This window comes from Dipodomys merriami, unplaced genomic scaffold, assembly GCF_024711535.1.
Source record: "Dipodomys merriami isolate MVZ:Mamm:240054 unplaced genomic scaffold, mDipMer1.0.p SCAF_158, whole genome shotgun sequence".
Taxonomy (NCBI): Eukaryota; Metazoa; Chordata; class Mammalia; order Rodentia; family Heteromyidae; genus Dipodomys; species Dipodomys merriami.
In genome coordinates this window covers 2,795,573-2,814,220 of record NW_027202915.1, presented here as the reverse complement: position 1 = coordinate 2,814,220, position 18,648 = coordinate 2,795,573, and the positions used below count along the sequence as shown (strand labels likewise).

Sequence of the window (18,648 nt, the reverse complement as noted above, 5' to 3'; positions counted from 1 at the left end):
TGGGCGTGGGGTGCCCTGGAGGGTGTACTGGGTGTGGGGTGCCCTGGGCGTGGGGTGCCCTGGGCGTGGGGTGTCCTGGATGTGGGGTGCCCTGGAGGGTGTCCTGGGTGTGGGGTGCCCTGGGTGTGGGGTGTCCTGGGTGTGGGGTGCCCTGGAGGGTGCCCTGGGTGTGGGGTGCCCTGGGTGTGGGGTGTCCTGGGTGTGGGGTGTCCTGGGTGTGGGGTGCCCTGGGCGTGGGGTGCCCTGGGTGTGGGGTGTCCTGGGTGTGGGGTGCCCTGGGTGTGGGGTGTCCTGGGCGTGGGGTGTCCTGGGTGTGGGGTGCCCTGGGTGTGGGTGCCCTGGGTGTGGGGTGTCTTGGGTGTGGGGTGCCCTGGGCGTGGGGTGCCCTGGGCGTGGGGTGCCCTGGGTGTGGGGTGTCTTGGGTGTGGGGTGCCCTGGGCGTGGGGTGCCCGGAGGGTGCCTGGCGGGCACGTGGTGCCCCTCTAGTGCCCGGCAGTCGCATGGTGACCACTCCACAGCTGGGTGACTGAGGTGTACATGGTACGTGTCTGGGAGACATAGTCTAGGGCTGTGTGGAGTGGGGGGGGCTGTGTGGAGTGGGGGGGCTGTGTGGAGTGGGGGGGCTGTGTGGAGTGGGGGGGCTGTGTGGAGTGGGGGTGGGGGGCTGTGTGGAGTGGGGGGGCTGTGTGGAGTGGGGGTGGGGGGCTGTGTGGAGTGGGGGGGCTGTGTGGAGTGGGGGCGGGGGGCTGTGTGGAGTGGGGGGGCTGTGTGGAGTGGGGGGGCTGTGTGGAGTGGGGGTGGGGGGCTGTGTGGAGTGGGGGGGCTGTGTGGAGTGGGGGTGGGGAGCTGTGTGGAGTGGGGGGGCTGTGTGGAGTGGGGGCGGGGGGCTGTGTGGAGTGGGGGGGCTGTGTGGAGTGGGGGGGCTGTGTGGAGTGGGGGGGCTGTGTGGAGTGGGGGCGGGGGGCTGTGTGGAGTGGGGGGTTTGTGTGGAGTGGGGGGGCTGTGTGGAGTGGGGGGGCTGTGTGGAGTGGGGGCGGGGGGTTTGTGTGGAGTGGGGGGGCTGTGTGGAGTGGGGGGGGCTGTGTGGAGTGGGGATGGGGGCTGTGTGGAGGGGTGGCTGTGTGGAGGGGGGCCGGGGGACACTAGTGGTCCCTGTGCTCACCGCAGGCCCTGACCTCTGTCCCCTTTCTCCCCTGTGCACCTGTGCATCTGGACAGAGGGAACGGCTGAGGAACATTGAGCGCATTTGCTTCTTGCTGCGAAAGGTCAGCATGGTCTCCTTGGGGCGGGCGTGGGGGGGCTGGGGAGTGGGGTCCCAGGCGGGCCCTCCTGACGGGAAGCCGAGGTGGATGGGAGGGGGGGAGGCTCCTGCACCAGGCACAGGTGCCGTGGAGACCCCAGGGACCCCAGAACAGCTCAGAAGAGAACCCAGTGAGACGTGAGTGTGTGCTCCACTTTTCTAGAAGCGTTAGCAGACGCCCACTGCTCTGGGCATCCCTGTGCACACTCTGTTCTTCAGAGGACATCTAAATGCTCCACAGAGCTTTGCTTCTGTCCTCCTTCCTGAATGTTCCGCCCGGCGTCCTCTGACAGGGTGATCATTTCTTCTCATTGTATGTGACTTCCTTGCGTATCTAGACGTAGCCTGGTCATGAACTGTGGCCAGACCACAGCATGAGCTCTCGGCCAAGGTCCCGATGGCCAGAGCGCTGTGCCCTGTCCAAGGTCAACACAAAAGCAGAAATGATCATGGCCACTCTCCAGTTTGCACATGCTTTGCATACATTTCTAGAACCCAGACTTTCTGTCCAGGAAACACTGTCCTGTAGGTGTCTTTTCCTGTTCTTTCCCTTTCTGTGGTCTCCTTCCTCACCCACTCCTGCCTCTGTGGTTTCTGTGATGTTCAGTGTAACCGTGGAAGGTAGGAGGGGAGGGTCATCAGCGGGTTGTAGTCACAGTTTGGGGGATACCACATCTGCTATGTCTCTGCCTCTGACAGGCCGATGACTAAATAGGAGGGGCATCCCTCTCCCAATTTAACAGAGCCCTGAATCGTTTTCTTTAGAGCACACTGTGCCGAGGCGGGACTGGTCTGGGTTGGGCTCTTGAAGGAGGGGGTGGTTATACGTTAGATGATCTCTTCATTCCTGGGTTTTAGTTTCTGGGCCAGCAGCCATCCAGATGTCTGCAGAATCTGTGGGCACCAGGGCCATGCTTTGACAGCTCCAGGTTTCCAGTTACCACACAGGTTGACTGAAGATTGGAGTTTCTTTAGAGCCTCCCACTGTTTATCTGCCACTGAAGTACTGGATGGAAAATTCAAAATTTCCAACTTAAGGGTCTGTACTGTCATTGCTGTCTGTGCTTTGGGGGTCCAGTGACCTACACTTACCCCCCTTTTGTTTAACGAACTGAGGCTGTGTAGTGTGGCTGCGTTCCGCAGTGGCTGGCCCTTGAGGGTTATATGGGGTTCCTGTAATGTGCTTGATTTGCCACTTATTTAGGAAGGCTTGCAATCAATACTGGAATAAGCAGGGACATGGTCGGTTTTGATAGTAGAGGGACATCCATAGCAGTGAATCAGGAGAGAAGATGGTTTCTCTGGATAAAAGCATATCCCAAATAAAGCCAGAAAAGGTGTCAACAGTGAAATGTATGAAATGTAATCGGCCAAAGGATGGGTAATGGGTGACATCCATTTGCCAGGTATCACTGGGATTTAAACTTCTATGGTTGGTTCCAGGAGAAAGTGAGGGTGGCGTAATAGGAGCACAGGTAGGACAGGCTGCAATAATGGATTGAGCCTGAGTGTGAGGAAAAGCAGTGTTGGGTGGGCTAAACTGTGCCAGTCTGTAACTTGAATGAGTGAAGGGAGATCAGCTGATCAACAAAATCACTTTCCTGGGACAAAAGGCAATTGAGAATGAGCTCTAATACACATGGCAGAAAGGGAGGTTCTCTGAACTGCCTTCTGCAACCCAGTAAGAAGAAATCAGTGGGAGTTCCCAGTCCCTATTAAAGGAAGAGATGTGGCTGCGTATAACGAGATGAAAAGAAGCAGGCTCACCCTGTAGGGTGACACGTAGCTCATTCTGCTGTGCACACTGACAAGAGCAGTTCATTATTTTTATTTTTGGACCAGAATAAGCTGCCTCGTTTTTTTGTTTTTTTTTTTTTTTTTTTTTTTTTTTGTTTTTTTTTTTTACTTCCATCAGTTAAAGAGAGGTGCTTTTGAAATAGGATAGCTTTTAACAATTCTTTTTTTTTTTGGTCGGCCGTGGGGCTTGAACTCTGGGCCTGGGTGCTGTCCCTCAGCTCTTCAGCTCAAGGCGAGTGCTCTACCACTTGAGCTACAGCGCCACTTCCGGTTTTCTGGTGGTTTTATTGGAGATAGGAGTCTCATGGTCTCTCCTGCCCGGGCTGGCTTTGAACCGTGATCCTCAGATCTCAGCCTCATGAGTAGCTAGGATTACAGGTGTGAGCCACCAGTGCCCGGCTCTTTTAACAATTCTTGGCAAAGTCCATTGAGTATTTTTTAAAAATGAGATTTTGCCTTTTGGATAATGACATCCATATGTCCTAGATAGTTGGAAAGAGCTATCTGCCACGATACATTTTCCTGATGACGATTTCCAATCCCCTTATATGACACAGGAATAATGCTGTCTGGATCTTTACCTCGGATGGTCTTAAGTGGTAGGTTTCCTTGAAAAATCCTGTGTCCTATCTTACCCAAATAAGTTTCTAATTTTTTATCATAGTTGTTAGGGAGAAAAACCCATTCTGTCCCTCCTTCTCCCTGAATTAATCATCTTGATGGGACAAGGAAACCTGTACTGGGGGCCCGGCTGGGATTCCTAGGGAATGGCGTATGCAGCCACTATCACCCCATAATGTTTGCAAGTCATTAAGCATCTTCAATGGATCTGTTCTGATTTGAGTCTTCTGTGGGGGTAATCATGTGACCAGTTATCCTGGTTCCCAGATAAGGGGAGGGGAGGCTCTTGGACTTTCTCCTCTGCTATTAACAGTCCTGAAGCTGACAGCCCTCCTGGAGTGTGTGAAGAGTTTCTCCAGCATGACCTCATGACCAACAATACGTCACCCACAGAAGGGTAATTAATATAGGCATATGGGCAAGATTCCGCCCAGGCCGAAGGACAGCGCCTACTTAATTCTGACACACAGTGGGGTTACTGAGCATTCCCTGGGGCAGAGCTCTCTGGTGGTAGCGTTGTGTGGGCTGTCTCCTGTTTACTCCGCCCTCTCAGTAAGTAGCTATCTGGGTTGGTGACCATTTGGCCAGCAACCTCATCGCACCGCTGTAGTATTCTCACGGTGGAGGATAAGCCAGAGGAGCGGTGCAGGTGCACCACACTGGGCACATGGGCAGCCCTCTGTGCAGAGGAGTGGTGCAGGTGCACCACACTGGGCACATGGGCAGCCCTCTGTGCACAGAGGAGGAGCGGTGCAGGTGCACCACACTGGGCACATGGGCAGCCCTGTGCACAGAGGAGGAGCGGTGCAGGTGCACCACACTGGGCACATGGGCAGCCCTGTGCACAGAGGAGGAGCGGTGCAGGTGCACCACACTGGGCACATGGGCAGCCCTCTGTGCAGAGGAGCGGTGCAGGTGCACCACACTGGGCACATGGGCAGCCCTGTGCACAGAGGAGGAGCGGTGCAGGTGCACCACACTGGGCACATGGGCAGCCCTCTGTGCAGAGGAGGAGCGGTGCAGGTGCACCACACTGGGCACATGGGCAGCCCTCTGCACAGAGGAGGAGCGGTGCAGGTGCACCACACTGGGCACATGGGCAGCCCTCTGCACAGAGGAGGAGCGGTGCAGGTGCACCACACTGGGCACATGGGCAACCCTCTGTGCAGAGGAGCGGTGCAGGTGCACCACACTGGACACATGGGCAGCCCTGTGCACAGAGGTGGCACAGCTCTGGTTTCTGCCTGGAGGGCCGGCCCTCTCTGTGGCTCTGTCCTGGTTCTCTGGGAGCCCAGATCCGGGACGGTCCTGGGGTTTTAGCAGCACCAGGGGCTGACGGGCACTGTGGTGCACTGCAAGTTGGAGCCCAGGCCAAGCCCTGTAATGCCGGGTGGAGGGGGCACTTCTCTCTGTCCCCCAGGGTGTGCTTCAGACGGCCACAGTTTTCTAAATGGTAAAAGCAGCGTTTGCCGCCGGGTGCGGGGGTGGGCTGTCGCTGGCTCCTGACTCCAGCCTGCTTGCGTCCTTCTCGGCACAAACTTTGCTTTTAGATGGACGTTCCTTTTCCAGGATGTAATAAGTAAAAATTGTTTTCAACACCTCAAATGCTCCTCCTTCCCAGTCCTTCTTCTTGCCCTTTTCTGAATTGCTGAAGAAGCAGGAAACATTTATGGATTGTGTTTGTAAGCCATAAAATGGGCCAGTATTACCAAGTCTAACGGCTCTTATTCTCAGGAGCACTACCCCTCCCAAGAGACAAAAATAGAGGGTGCTGGGGCCCCATGGGGCCGGGGGTGAGCTGGGGCCGTGGGAGCACTCACTGGGGGGAGCTGGGGCTGTGGGAGCACTCATTGGGGGGGAGCTGGGGCTGTGGGAGCACTCACTGGGGGGTGAGCTGGGGCCGTGGGAGCACTCACTGGGGGGTGAGCTGGGGCCGTGGGAGCACTCACTGGGGGAGCTGGGACCATGGGAGCACTTACTGGGGGAGCTGGGACCATGGGAGCACTCACTGGGGGAGCTGGGGCTGTGGGAGCACTCACTGGGGGGTGAGCTGGGGCCGTGGGAGCATTCACTGGGCGAGCTGGGGCCGTGGGAGCACTCACTGGGGGAGCTGGGACCGTGGGAGCACTCACTAGGGGAGCTGGGGCCGTGGGAGCACTCACTGGGGGAGCTGGGGCCGTGGGAGCACTCACTGGGGGAGCTAGGGCCGTGGGAGCACTCACTGGGGGAGCTGGGGCCGTGGGAGCACTCACTGGGGGAGCTGGGGCCGTGGGAGCACTCACTAGGGGAACTGGGGCCGTGGGAGCACTCACTGGGGGAGCTGGGGCTGTGGGAGCACTCATTGGGGGGGAGCTGGGGCTGTGGGAGCACTCACTAGGGGAGCTGGGGCCGTGGGAGCACTCACTGGGGGAGCTGGGGCCGTGGGAGCACTCACTGGGTGAGCTGGGGCCGTGGGAGCACTCACTGGGGGAGCTGGGGCTGTGGGAGCACTCACTGGGGGAGCTGGGGCCGTGGGAGCACTCACTGGGGGAGCTGGGGCCGTGGGAGGACTCACTGGGGGAGCTGGGACCGTGGGAGCACTCACTGGGGGAGCTGGGGCTGTGGGAGCACTCATTGGGGGGAGCTGGGGCTGTGGGAGCACTCACTAGGGGAGCTGGGGCCGTGGGAGCACTCACTGGGGGAGCTGGGGCCATGGGAGCACTCACTGGGGGAACTGGGGCCATGGGAGCACTCACTGGGGGAGCTGGGGCCGTGGGAGCACTCACTGGGGGAGCTGGGGCCATGGGAGCACTCACTGGGGGAGCTGGGGCCGTGGGAGCACTCAGTGAGGGAGCTGGGGCTGTGGGAGGACTCACTGGGGGGTGAGCTGGGGCCGTGGGAGCACTCACTGGGGGAGCTGGGGCTGTGGGAGCACTCACTAGGGGAGCTGGGGCCGTGGGAGCACTCACTGGGGGAGCTGGGGCTGTGGGAGCACTCACTGGGGGAGCTGGGGCTGTGGGAGGACTCACTGGGGGAGCTGGGGTCGTGGGAGCACTCACTGGGGGAGCTGGGGCCGTGGGAGCACTCACTGGGGGAGCTGGGGCTGTGGGAGCACTCACTAGGGGAGCTGGGGCCGTGGGAGCACTCACTGGGGGAGCTGGGGCTGTGGGAGCACTCACTGGCCTGGCCTGGGCTGCGGGGTGAGCACCTCCATGACGCAGGGCCAGAGCCACGCTCGGCACCGGTCAGCGTGGTGGAGACGGGGTTGGTCCCCAGCTCGGCACCGGTCAGCGTGGTGGAGACGGGGTTGGTCCCCAGCTCGGCACCGGTCAGCGTGGTGGAGACGGGGTTGGTCCCCAGCTCGGCACCGGTCAGCGTGGTGGAGACGGGGTTGGTCCCCAGTGCGCATCCCAGAGGAGGCCCGCCTGGCTGTGGGTGTGTCCGGTGCCCTCTCCCAGCGTCCACTTGCTGACAGGTTGGCTGCGTGTCCACAGGGGCAGGCCCCGTCAGCTCAGGTCCCGTGCGGACAGGCCCTGTGGGAGAGCGCCTGGGAGCGCACTAGAGGGCGGGGGCGAGGAGGGTTCCGCGGCCGGGGCCTGTCACTTCTGCACACACATTCACCATCGCTTTTAGAGTACAGCCTTTCTTTCTGGTGAAATGTAAACACCCAGCATAGGCCACGGTGGTTTTAGCTCTTGTCAGCTGTTTTTGCCTGTGGGGCTGGACGAGCTGCCAAGCTGCTCTCTGTCTTCTCTTCTGCCCCGTGCACGGCTCTCTGCCCTCCATCCCCCCCTCCACTGCTCTCTGCCCTCCATCCCCCCCCCCCCGTCCACTGCTCTCTGCCCTCCATCCCCCCCTCCACTGCTCTCTGCCCTCCATCCCCCCCCACTGCTCTCTGCCCTCCTTCTCCCCCCCCACTGCTCTCTGCCCTCCATCCCCCCCTCCACTGCTCTCTGCCCTCCATCCCCCCTCCACTGCTCTCTGCCCTCCATCCCCCCCTCCACTGCTCTCTGCCCTCCATCCCCCTCCCCCCACCCACCCCCGTCCACTGCTCTCTGCCCTCCATCCCCCCCTCCACTGCTCTCTGCCCTCCATCCCCCCCTCCACTGCTCTCTGCCCTCCATCCCCCCGTCCCCGTCCACTGCTCTCTGCCCTCCATCCCCCCCGTCCACTGCTCTCTGCCCTCCTTCTCCCCCTCCACTGCTCTCTGCCCTCCTTCTCCCCCTCCACTGCTCTCTGCCCTCCATCCCCCCCGTCCACTGCTCTCTGCCCTCCATCCCCCCTCCACTGCTCTCTGCCCTCCTTCTCCCCCCCCCACTGCTCTCTGCCCTCCATCCCCCCCCCACTGCTCTCTGCCCTCCATCCCCCCTCCACTGCTCTCTGCCCTCCATCCCCCCCTCCACTGCTCTCTGCCCTCCATCCCCCCATCCCCGTCCACTGCTCTCTGCCCTCCATCCCCCCCTCCACTGCTCTCTGCCCTCCATCCCCCCCTCCACTGCTCTCTGCCCTCCATCCCCCCTCCACTGCTCTCTGCCCTCCATCCCCCCCTCCACTGCTCTCTGCCCTCCATCCCCCCATCCCCGTCCACTGCTCTCTGCCCTCCATCCCCCCCTCCACTGCTCTCTGCCCTCCATCCCCCCCTCCACTGCTCTCTGCCCTCCATCCCCCCTCCACTGCTCTCTGCCCTCCATCCCCCCCCCACTGCTCTCTGCCCTCCATCCCCCCCCCACTGCTCTCTGCCCTCCTTCTCCCCCCTCCACTGCTCTCTGCCCTCCATCCCCCCCTCCACTGCTCTCTGCCCTCCTCCCCCCCCACTGCTCTCTGCCCTCCTTCTCCCCCCCCACTGCTCTCTGCCCTCCTTCTCCCCCCCCACTGCTCTCTGCCCTCCTCCCCCCCCACTGCTCTCTGCCCTCCTTCTCCCCCCCCACTGCTCTCTGCCCTCCTTCTCCCCCCCCCACTGCTCTCTGCCCTCCATCCCCCCCCACTGCTCTCTGCCCTCCTTCTCCCCCCACTCCACTGCTCTCTGCCCTCCTTCTCCCCCCCCCAACTGCTCTCTGCCCTCCTTCTCCCCCCCCCACTGCTCTCTGCCCTCCTTCTCCCCCCACTCCACTGCTCTCTGCCCTCCTTCTCCCCCCCCCCACTGCTCTCTGTCTCCCCCTCGGTCCAGGCTGTGCTCTGTCCACCTTCTCTCCCTTGGTCTGGGCTGCTCTCAGCCTTTCTCTCAGACACTGTTCTGCCCCATTCCTCTTAATCCTTTATGTTATTTATCTCTCCTGAGTTTTCTTCATCCACAGCATCAAGCCGACGCCTCCTGGCTTTCCTGCACATGAAACAAACATGTGCATTTACTAGGGAGGGAGGTGCCCAGGCTCAGGGGCCAGCAGCAGGTGACGTGACCCCGGCAGGTGGCACTACCTGCTTGGGGTCTGACTTAATGTGCAGCCTCCAGTCAGAGGCTAAGGATGCTGGGGGCCTCTGGGGGCCTCTACCCTTCATGGACGCAGTGAACCAGGAACAAGCTGAGGGCCGGCATGCGTCAGGTGGGGTGTGAAGCATGGCGGCCTTCCAGAAATCATCAGTCTTGGTGCGGGGGCTCCTTCAAGGAGACCTGTGGTTCGCAGAGGTGGCTGGAGGCTGCTGTGTGGAGGCCGAGGCCTCTTCCTAACTCGAGCCTGCCTCTCTACCTCCTTCAGCTGGTGCTGCCCGAGTATGCCATCCACAGCCTCTTCTGCGTCATGTTCCTGTGTGCTCAGGAGTGGCTCAGCCTGGGACTCAATGTCCCCTTGCTTTTCTACCACTTTTGGAGGTACGTGTAGGGCCGGGGCAGGGCGGGGGGCCTTTCCTGGCCCAGCCACTGGTACCTTCCCCCCCATCCCTCCCCCCTCCCACAGGCTGTGTGAAGCAGCAAGTCAGTGAGGGAGGGAGCCCTTCATACAGGCTCCATTGCTTATAGCCCCAGACCTATAGGTCAGAACTAGAAGCAACCACAGCACTATTGCCGATAGACCCCCAAGCCAAACCAGCCAAAATGCTTATGCATAAAAAGTGTGATATGTCCATACACTGGCATATTATCTGGCAGTGAAAAGCTTCACAGTCACTTTATAGGATTCCATTGACGTGATATGTTCAGACAGAAAATAAAGGTGGTTTCCAGGAGGAAGCAGGAGAGGGCTGACTGCTAACGGGTGCAGAGCTCCTTTCCAGGGAGAAAAAAAATGATCTGAAATCAGGCAGTTCTGCTGGGGGCAGAACTCTAAGCCCCATGTAACTGTATACTTTAAAATGATGAAGTTTGTGGGATGCAAATATATTTCAGTTTTTTTAAAAAAGCACCTACCAGATGGGCTGGATTTTCTGGGACAGTTCTGGTTTCAAACCTTCTGTGCCCCACTAAGACCATGCGTCAGATCTTGTGACTTTGTAAAATGCAGTCTGCATATGGATCTAAGTGGCAGGGAGGAGAATATGAAGTCTTCCCTGTAGACTCCCTTTCCTGAAGACTTTCCCTTCCTTGAAGACTTTCCCTTCCCTGAAGACTCCTTCCTGAAGACTCCAGACTTCTTGGAGACTGAAGAGTACCCTTTGGTTGCTGAGGAGCAGCTTGCTGAACTTTCTCCTCCACCTACAGCACTTGCTTCACAGACATTCTAACCAATGTTCTTTTGCTGTTCTGTGGCCCTTCTGCAGTCCTGTCCAAATAAGTTCCAGAAAACGACTCTGCACTCATGGGAACATGATGGCCCTCCACACTGAGGGCAGAAGACACTTAATCCAAAGCAATTAAATGCAGTAGTAGGTAGAGTGCAGGTTTAGTGGAAGGAGAGGGTGATGTGGTTCTGTGCCTTGACCACCCTCCCAGCTCTGCTGCCTCTTCCTGAGTCCTCCCTGGGGACAACAGGGACATGTTTCCCCTTCCGTTAGGGCGTCTGCTGGGTGGGTGGAGACAACTGATGTGGGTAGATCTGGTGTTGGAGGAGTTTCTGTTTCACCTGTTTGGAGTAGTGGCAGAGCCACAAGTGGTGGTGTGGCCTGTGGCTTGAGGACTGCAGAGGGCCACTGCTGGACATGAGGAGAGGCCCTGGCTGGACATGAGGAGAGGCCACTGCTGGACATGAGGAGAGGCCACCGCTGGACATGAGGAGAGGCCACCGCTGGACATGAGGAGAGGCCACTGCTGGACATGAGGAGAGGCCACCACTGGACATGAGGAGAGGCCACTGCTGGACATGAGGAGAGGCCACCGCTGGACAGGAGTGAGGAGAGGCCACCGCTGGACATGAGATGCCCTGGCTGGACATGAGGAGAGGCCACAGCTGGATATGAGGAGAGGCCACTGCTGGACAGGAGTGAGGAGAGGCCATGGCTGGACAGGAGTGAGGAGAGGCCACGGCTGGACAGGAGCCAGGAGAGGCCACGGCTGGACAGGAGGAGAGGACACGGCTGGACAGGAGCCAGGAGAGGCCACAGCTGGACAGGAGCCAGGAGAGGCCACAGCTGGACAGGAGGAGAGGCCACAGCTGGACATGAGGAGAGGCCACAGCTGGACATGAGGAGAGGCCACAGCTGGACATGAGGAGAGGCCACGGCTGGACAGGAGCGAGGAGAGGACACGGCTGGACAGGAGTGAGGAGAGGCCACGGCTGGACAGGACTGCTGAGGGGCCCCTGCTGGACAGGACTGTGGAGGGGCCATGGTGGGACATGGTTGCGGTGAATGCTCCATCAGGAGTGCTGGCTGGGATGACATCGGGGTCCCCGGGCTTCAGAGTCCATGACCTCTTTCCTGCAGGTACTTCCACTGTCCAGCAGACAGCGCAGAGCTGGCCTACGACCCACCTGTAGTCATGAATGCAGATACCTTGAGCTACTGCCAGAAGGAAGCCTGGTGTAAGCTGGCCTTCTACCTTCTGTCCTTCTTCTACTACCTGTACTGGTGAGTCGGGGACAAGGCTCCAGATGTAGGAGAGCTGGAAGGAGGTTCAGACCAGCCTCCCTCGGGAGAAGGACTTGGGAGGAGGGCCCATGAGAAGGTAGGAGGTCCTGGGAGGAGGCCCTGGAAGGAGGGCTCAGGAGGAGGCTATTCTAGGAGACTCATGGAGGAGGACAGTGCTCTGGAGGTTCTAGGAGACTCATGGAGGAGGACAGTGCTCTGGAGGTCAAAGGAGATTCATAGAAGAGGACAATGCTTTGGGAGGTTCTAGGAGATTCATGGAGAAGCACAGTGCTCTGGGGATTCTAAGAGATTCATGGAGGAGGACAGTGTTCTGGGGGTTCTAAGAGATTTATGGAGGAGGACAGTGTTTTCAAGGTTCTAGGAGACTCATGGAGGAGGACAGCACTCTGGAGACAATAGAAGATTCATGGAGAAGGACAATGCTCTGGGGGTTCTAAGAAATTCATGGAGGACAGCACTCTGGGGTTCTAGGAGATTCATGGAGGAGAACAGCACTCTGGGGGTTCTAGGAGACTAATGGAGGAGGACAGCACTCTGGGGGATCTAGGAGACTCATGGAAAAGAACAGTGCTCTGGGGATTCTAAGAGATTCATGGAGGAGGACAATGCTCTGGAGGTTCTAGGAGATTCATGGAAAAGGACAATGCTCTGGGGGTTCTAGGAGATTCATGGAAAAGGACAATGCTCTGGGGGTTCTAGGAGATTATGGAGGAGGACAATGCTCTGGAGGTTCTAAGAGATTCATGAACGAGGACAGTATTCTGGGGGTTCTAGGAGACTCATGGAGGGGGACAGTGCTCTGGGGGTTCTAAGAGATTCATGGAGGAGGACAGCACTCTGGGGGTTCTAGGAGATTCATGTACTAGGACAGTATTCTAGAGGTTCCTGGAGACTAATGGAGGAGGACAATGCTCTGGAGGTTCTAGGAGACTCATGGAGGAAGACAGTGTTCTGGAGGTTCTAGGAGACTCATGGAGGAGGACAGTGCTCTGGAGGTTCTAGGAGATTCATAGAGGAGGACAGTGTTCTGGGGGTTCTAGGAGACTCAGAGGAGGACAGTGTTCTAGGGGTTCTAGGACACTCAGAGGAGGACAATCTGTGGAGGTTCTAGGAGATTCATGGAGGAGGACAGTGTTCTGGAGGTTCTAGGAGACTCAGAGGAGGACAGTGCTCTGGGTTCTAGGAGTCTGATAGAGGAGGACAGTGCTCTGGAGCTTCTAGGAGACTCATGGAGGTGGACAGCACTCTGGAGGTTCTAGGACACTCATGAAGTAGATCAGTGCTCTGGAGGTTCTAGGATATTCATGGAGGAGGACAGTGCTCTGGAGGTTCTAGGATATTCATGGAGGAGGACAGTGCTCTGGAGGTTCTAGGAGATTCATGGAGAAGGACAGTACTCTGGAGGTTTTAGGAGACTCATGGACGAGGACAGTGTTTTGCGGGATGATGAGATTCATGGAGGAGGACAGTGCTCTGGAGGTTCTAGGAGATTCATGGAGTTGACAGAAATTCTGTGGGTTCTAGGAGACTCATGGAGAACAGCACTCTGGAGGTTCTAGGAGACTCATGGAGAACAGCACTCTGGAGGTTCTAGGAGACTCATGGAGGAAATCAGTGCTCTGGAGGTTCTAGGAGATTCATGGAGGAGGACAGTGCACTGGAGGTTCTAAGAGATTCATGGAGGAGGACAGTGCTCTGGAGGTTCTAGGAGATTCATGGAGTTGACAGAAATTCTGTGGGTTCTAGGAGACTCATGGAGAACAGCACTCTGGAGGTTCTAGGAGATTCATGGAGGAGGACAGTGCACTGGAGGTTCTAAGAGATTCATGGAGGAGGGCAGTGCTCTGGGGGTTCTAAGAGATTCATGGAGGAGGACAGTTCTCTGGAGGTTCTAGGAAATTCATTGAGGAGGACCGTGCTCTGGAGATTGTAGGAGACTCATGGAGAAGGACAGTGCTTTGGGAGATGAGGAGATTCATGGAGGAGGACAGTGCTCTGGAAGTTCTAGGAGATTCATGGAGGAGGGCAGTGTTCAGGGAGTTCTAGGAGACTCATGGAAGAGAACACTGTTCTGGAGGTTCTAGAAGACTCAGAGGAGGAGAGTGCTCTGGGTTCTAGGAGTCTGATGGAGAACAGTGTTCTGGAGCTTCTAGTTCTAGGAGACTCATGGAGGAGGACAGTGTTCTGGAGTTTCTAGGAGACTCATGGAGGAGGACAGTGCTCTGGGTTCTAGGAGATTCATGGAGGAGGACAGTGCACTGGAAGTTCTAAGAGATTCATGGAGGAGGACAGTGTTCTGGATGTTGTAGGAGATTCACGAGGAAGACAGTACTCTGGAGGTTCTAAGATTCATGGTGGAAGACAGCACTCTGGGAGTTCTAGGAGCTTCATGTAAGAGGACAGTGGTCTGGGAGTTCTAGGAGATTCATGGAGGAGGACAGTGTTGTGGAGGTTCTAGGAGATTCATAGAGGAAGACAGCACTCTGGAGGTTCTAGTAGATTCATGGAGGAGGACAGTGCTCTGGGTTCTAGGAGATTCATGGAGGACGACAGCACTCTGGAGGTTCTAGGAGATTCATGGAGGAAGACAGTGCACTGGTGGTTCTAGGAGATTCATGGAGCAGGACAGTGCTCTGGGGGTTCTAAGAAATTCATGGAGGAAGACAATGCTCTGGAGGTTATAGGAGATTCATGGAGGAAGAGAGTGCTCTGGAGGTTTTAGGAGACTCATGGAGGAGGACGGTGTTTTGGGGATGAGGAGATTCATGGAGGAAGACAATGCTCTGGAGGTTCCAGGAGATTCACGGAGTTGGACAGTCTTCTGGGGGTTCTAGGAGACTCATGGGGAGGACAGTGCACTGGAGGTTTTAGGAGATTCATTGGGGAGGGCAGTGTTCTGGGGGTTCTAGGAGACTCATAGAGGAGTACAGTGCTCTGGGTTCTAGGAGTCTGATGGAGGAGGACAATGCTCGAGGGTCTAGGTGACTCATGGAAGAGGACAACACTCTGGAGGTTCTAGGACTCATGGAGGAGATCAGTGCTCTGGAGGTTCTAGGATATCATGGAGGAGGACAGTGCTTGGAGGTTCTAGGAGATTCATGGAGGACAGCACTCTGGAGGTTCTAGGAGATTCATGGAGGAGGACAGTGCTCTGGGTTCTAGGAGATTCATGCAGGAGGAGGACAGTGCACTGGAGGCTCTAAGAGGTCTAGGAGATTCATGGAGGACAGTGCTCTGGGTTCTAGGAGATTCATGGAGGAGGACAGTGTTCTGGGTTTTAGGAGATTCATATAGGAGGACAGTGCTCTGGGTTCTAGGAGATTCTTGGAGGAGGACAGTGCACAGGGGGTTCTACGAGATTCATGGAGGAGGACAGTGTTCTGTGAGTTCTAAGAGATTCATGGAGGAGGACTGTATTCTGGATGTTCTAGGAGACTCATGGAGGAGGGCAGTGCTCTGGGGGTTCTAAGAGACTCGTGGAGGAGGACAGTGCTCTGGAGGGTCTAGGAGACTCATGGAGGAGGACAGTGCTTTTAGGAATGAGGAGACTCATGGAGGAGAACTGTGCTGTGGAGGCTCTAGGAGATTCATGGAGGAGGACAGTGCTCTGGGTTCTAGGAGATTCATGGAGGAGGACAGCACTGAGACTCATGGAGGAAGACAGTACTCTGGGGGTTCTAAGATTCATGGAGGAGGATAGTGCTCTGGAGGTTCTAGGAGATTCATGGGGGAGGACAGTGCTCTGGAGGTTCTATAGAGACTCATGGGGGAGGACAGTGTTCTGGAGGTTCTATAGAGACTCATGGGGGAGGACAGTGCTCTGGAGGTTCTAGGAGATTCATGGGGGAGGATAGTGCTCTGGAGGTTCTAGGAGATTCATGGGGGAGGACAGTGCTTTGGGGGATGAGGAGATTCATGGGGGAGGACAGTGCTCTGGAGGTTGTAGGAGAGTCATGGATGAGGACAGTCTTCTGGGGGTTCTAGGAAGACAATGCCCTAGAGGTTCTAGGAGACTCATGGGGGAGGACAGTGCTCTGGGGGTTCTAGGAGAATCATGGCAGAGGACAGTGTTCTGAAGGTTCTATAGAGACTCATGGGGGAGGACAGTGCTCTGGAGGTTCTATAGAGAGTCATGGAGGAGGACAGTGCTCTGGAGGATTTAGAAGATTCATTGAGGAGGGCAGTGTTCTGGGGGTTCTAGGAGACTCATACAGGGGGTTCTGATGGAGGAGGACAGTGCTCTGGAGGTTCTAAGAAATTCATGGAGGAGGAAAGTGTTCTGTAGGTTCTAGGAGACTCATGGAGGAGGACAATGCTCTGTGGGTTCGAAGAGATTCATGGAGGAGGATTGCATTCTGGGGGTTATATTAGACTCATGGAGGAGGACAGTGCTATGGGGGTTATAGGAGATTCATGGAGGACAGTGTTCTGGGGGTTCTAGCACTTTTATGGAGGACAGTGTTCTGGGAGTTATATTAGACTCATGGAGGAGGACAGTGTTCTGGAGATTCATGGAGATTCATGGAGGACAGTGCTATGGGGGTTATAGGAGATTCATGGAGGACAGTGTTCCGGGGGTTCTAGGAGATTCATGGAGGACAGTGTTCTGGGGGTTCTAGCACTTTTATGGAGGACAGTGTTCTGGGGGTTCTAGAAATCTCATGGGGTTTGTTATGTCACTGGTGTTTGCTGCGTCCCATCCTCCTGGTGTTGAGAGAACTCCCCTGGGTGTATCTGCAGTGTCCTGACCTGCCTTACATCACTGGCGCTTGCCAGCAGTCTTGCCACACTCTCCATGGCTTCCCATGGCTTTCCTCCACGAGGCAGCAAGTCCTGTGTAAATGCAAGGTGAGTGAGCTGAGGTGAAGAGCTGCACCCCGAGCTCAGTGTCACAGGGACAGACTGGCTGGCAGAGGCCCGAGCGGCGTGCCACGGAACTGTGGCTCACTCGCAGCCTAGGGGTGGGGTGGAGGGCCTCTCCTTTGGTTTGCTCCTTAGGCATCCCGTTTTCTGTGTGGTGAGCTGAAGTGCCTGTAGAGGAGCGGAGTGTGTGTCCCTCCTGGTGGTGGTGGGCACCCTCATGGACCATGCTCTGAGTGCCTTTTTTTTTTTTGGGTCCGGTCATGGGGCCTGAACTCTGGGCCTGGGCGCTGTCCCTCAGCTCAAGGCTAGCGCTCTACCACTGGAGCCACAGCGCCACTTCCGGCTTTTTTTTTTGTTTTTGCTTATGTGGTGCTGAGGAATCGAACCCAGGGCCTCAGGCATGCAAGGCAAGCGCTCTACCACTGAGCCACCTTCCCAGCCCTCTGAATGCCTTTATTACACAGGAGGACCAGGGATCGTCCTGAGAACTCATTTTGCTCGTTTACCTGAAGGGCTGTGTTGGCTCGTCACCAGCAGTGCTGGTGGTCTTTACTCTGATCTCCAGCTGTAACACAGAATACAACGCCTTCTGTGGGGCCATTTTGAGCCCAGGGCAGCAGCTGGTGACATGGAGAACCTGCTGAAGCCCCCCACACCCCGTGGCCCCAGAGACATGCCCTGCCGCGGCAGGCAGCAGACCATCTGGGGCCAGCAAGGTACCCGGGAGCAACGGATTTTTCCATCCCAGCGACCAGCCACCAGTGCACTGTGCTAACCAGCGTTCATTTGCGTGGAGGGAGCAGGGAGGAGCTGACATGGGCCGTGGGGACAGAAATGGGGCTGAAGTCTCTGCCCAGAGCCCCCATGGCCCCTGCTAATGCTGCTTCTCCTTTGTTCACAGCATGATCTACACCCTGGTGAGCTCCTAAGGCAAGACCACACCATCAGAGATGGAGAGGCTGAGGCCCCGGCCCTTTGCCCTCGAGTTGCAAGCCCGGCCGGCGTGACGAGCAGCAGACAGCTGTGTGTGTGCTGTTGCCCATCTGCCATGGTCTCTGCCACGTGGCGGGGTGCCAGAGCCCCACACCTCCCTTGAGAGCCCGCGGCAGCTGCTTCTGGATCCACTCCACAGAACAGCTCCTGCCACACTCCCAGACATGGAGACCGGAAGGCAGAGGGTGTGGCTGGGTCCAGAGCCTGGGGGCCAGGCCAAGCTTGACCAAGGGCCACGGGCAGCCGTGCGGGGATGGCTGGCCACCTGGAGGGTGCTGCAGCCTCTCCATCTGCGGCTGAAGGCTGCTGGGCCTCTCGCGGTGGCCAGCCCGGGGCAGGCGGTGCAGTCTGCTCTCTGAGAGTGGGGTGGTTATGTCCTGAGTGGAGTGGGACGGGAGTTGGCAGGCCACGCCCAGCATGGAAGATGGACATGTTCAAGATGCAAGTTCACCGTCACAGGAGGCATCAAACCTGCCAGCGTCATCTAGTGCAAGCCAGCAGCGCGCATCAAAGCCGCCTTTCCACAAAGGCTCAAGGACCGTCCAGCCGGCAAATCCTGCGACGCTTTCTGTGCCGTGGACCGTGGACCCCAGCTGGGGCGAGGGACAGCGTAATTACCACGCTGTCCTCAGTTCAGGGTGCAGGAGCATTGGCCCTGCTCGGGTCAGGATGGGGACGTCAGCTGGTTTGGAATTTCCTGCTGGCTTCTATCCTTTGCCGGCCGGCAGCTGTGCGGGGCTTGGATTTTGATGATGGTTAAATTGGGCACAGTGCTTTCCACCCATTCCCTTGCTTTTCTTCTGTTTGACACATACATGCTATTTTTACTTGTGCCCAGCGGGCGTCTGAAGCCCATGACTCAGGCTTGTGAATGGAGGTAGTGTAACAGGCTGTGTGCCGTGTGTAACATATGTACACCAGGGACTTCTACCCCCACCCCACCCCTGCCTGTGCCTCTCCCCCCCATGCCCCTCCCCTCCCCCTGTGCCCCTCCCCTCCCCCCTGTGCCCCACCCAACCCATGGCCCTCCCCTCCCCCATTTCCCTCCCCTCCCCCTGTGCCCCTCCCCCTGTGCCCCTCCCAACCCATGGCCCTCCCCTCCCCCCATGCTCCTCCCCTCCCCCCTGTGCCCCTCCCCC

General features: G+C 57.6%; 1 protein-coding gene across 6 annotated transcripts in view; it reads left to right on the top strand.

The window, feature by feature from the left end:
* The window catches only part of Cnih3 (cornichon family AMPA receptor auxiliary protein 3), a 40,589-nt gene extending 22,247 nt beyond the window's left edge, over positions 1–18,342 (top strand). For 2 of the 6 annotated variants that reach the window (XM_070023257.1, XM_070023256.1), the window contains 5 exons: positions 1,218–1,265; positions 9,391–9,503; positions 11,489–11,632; positions 16,394–16,501; positions 17,418–18,342. In XM_070023257.1, the coding sequence (XP_069879358.1) occupies positions 1,218–1,265; positions 9,391–9,503; positions 11,489–11,632; positions 16,394–16,501; positions 17,418–17,445 (441 nt within the window). In that variant the 3' untranslated portion in view covers positions 17,446–18,342. The remainder of the gene's footprint in view (positions 1–1,217; positions 1,266–9,390; positions 9,504–11,488; positions 11,633–16,393; positions 16,502–17,417) is intronic. The other 4 variants (XM_070023260.1, XM_070023259.1, XM_070023258.1 and 1 more) reach the window with 3 other exon arrangements.
* The last annotated feature ends 306 nt before the right edge of the window (positions 18,343–18,648 follow it).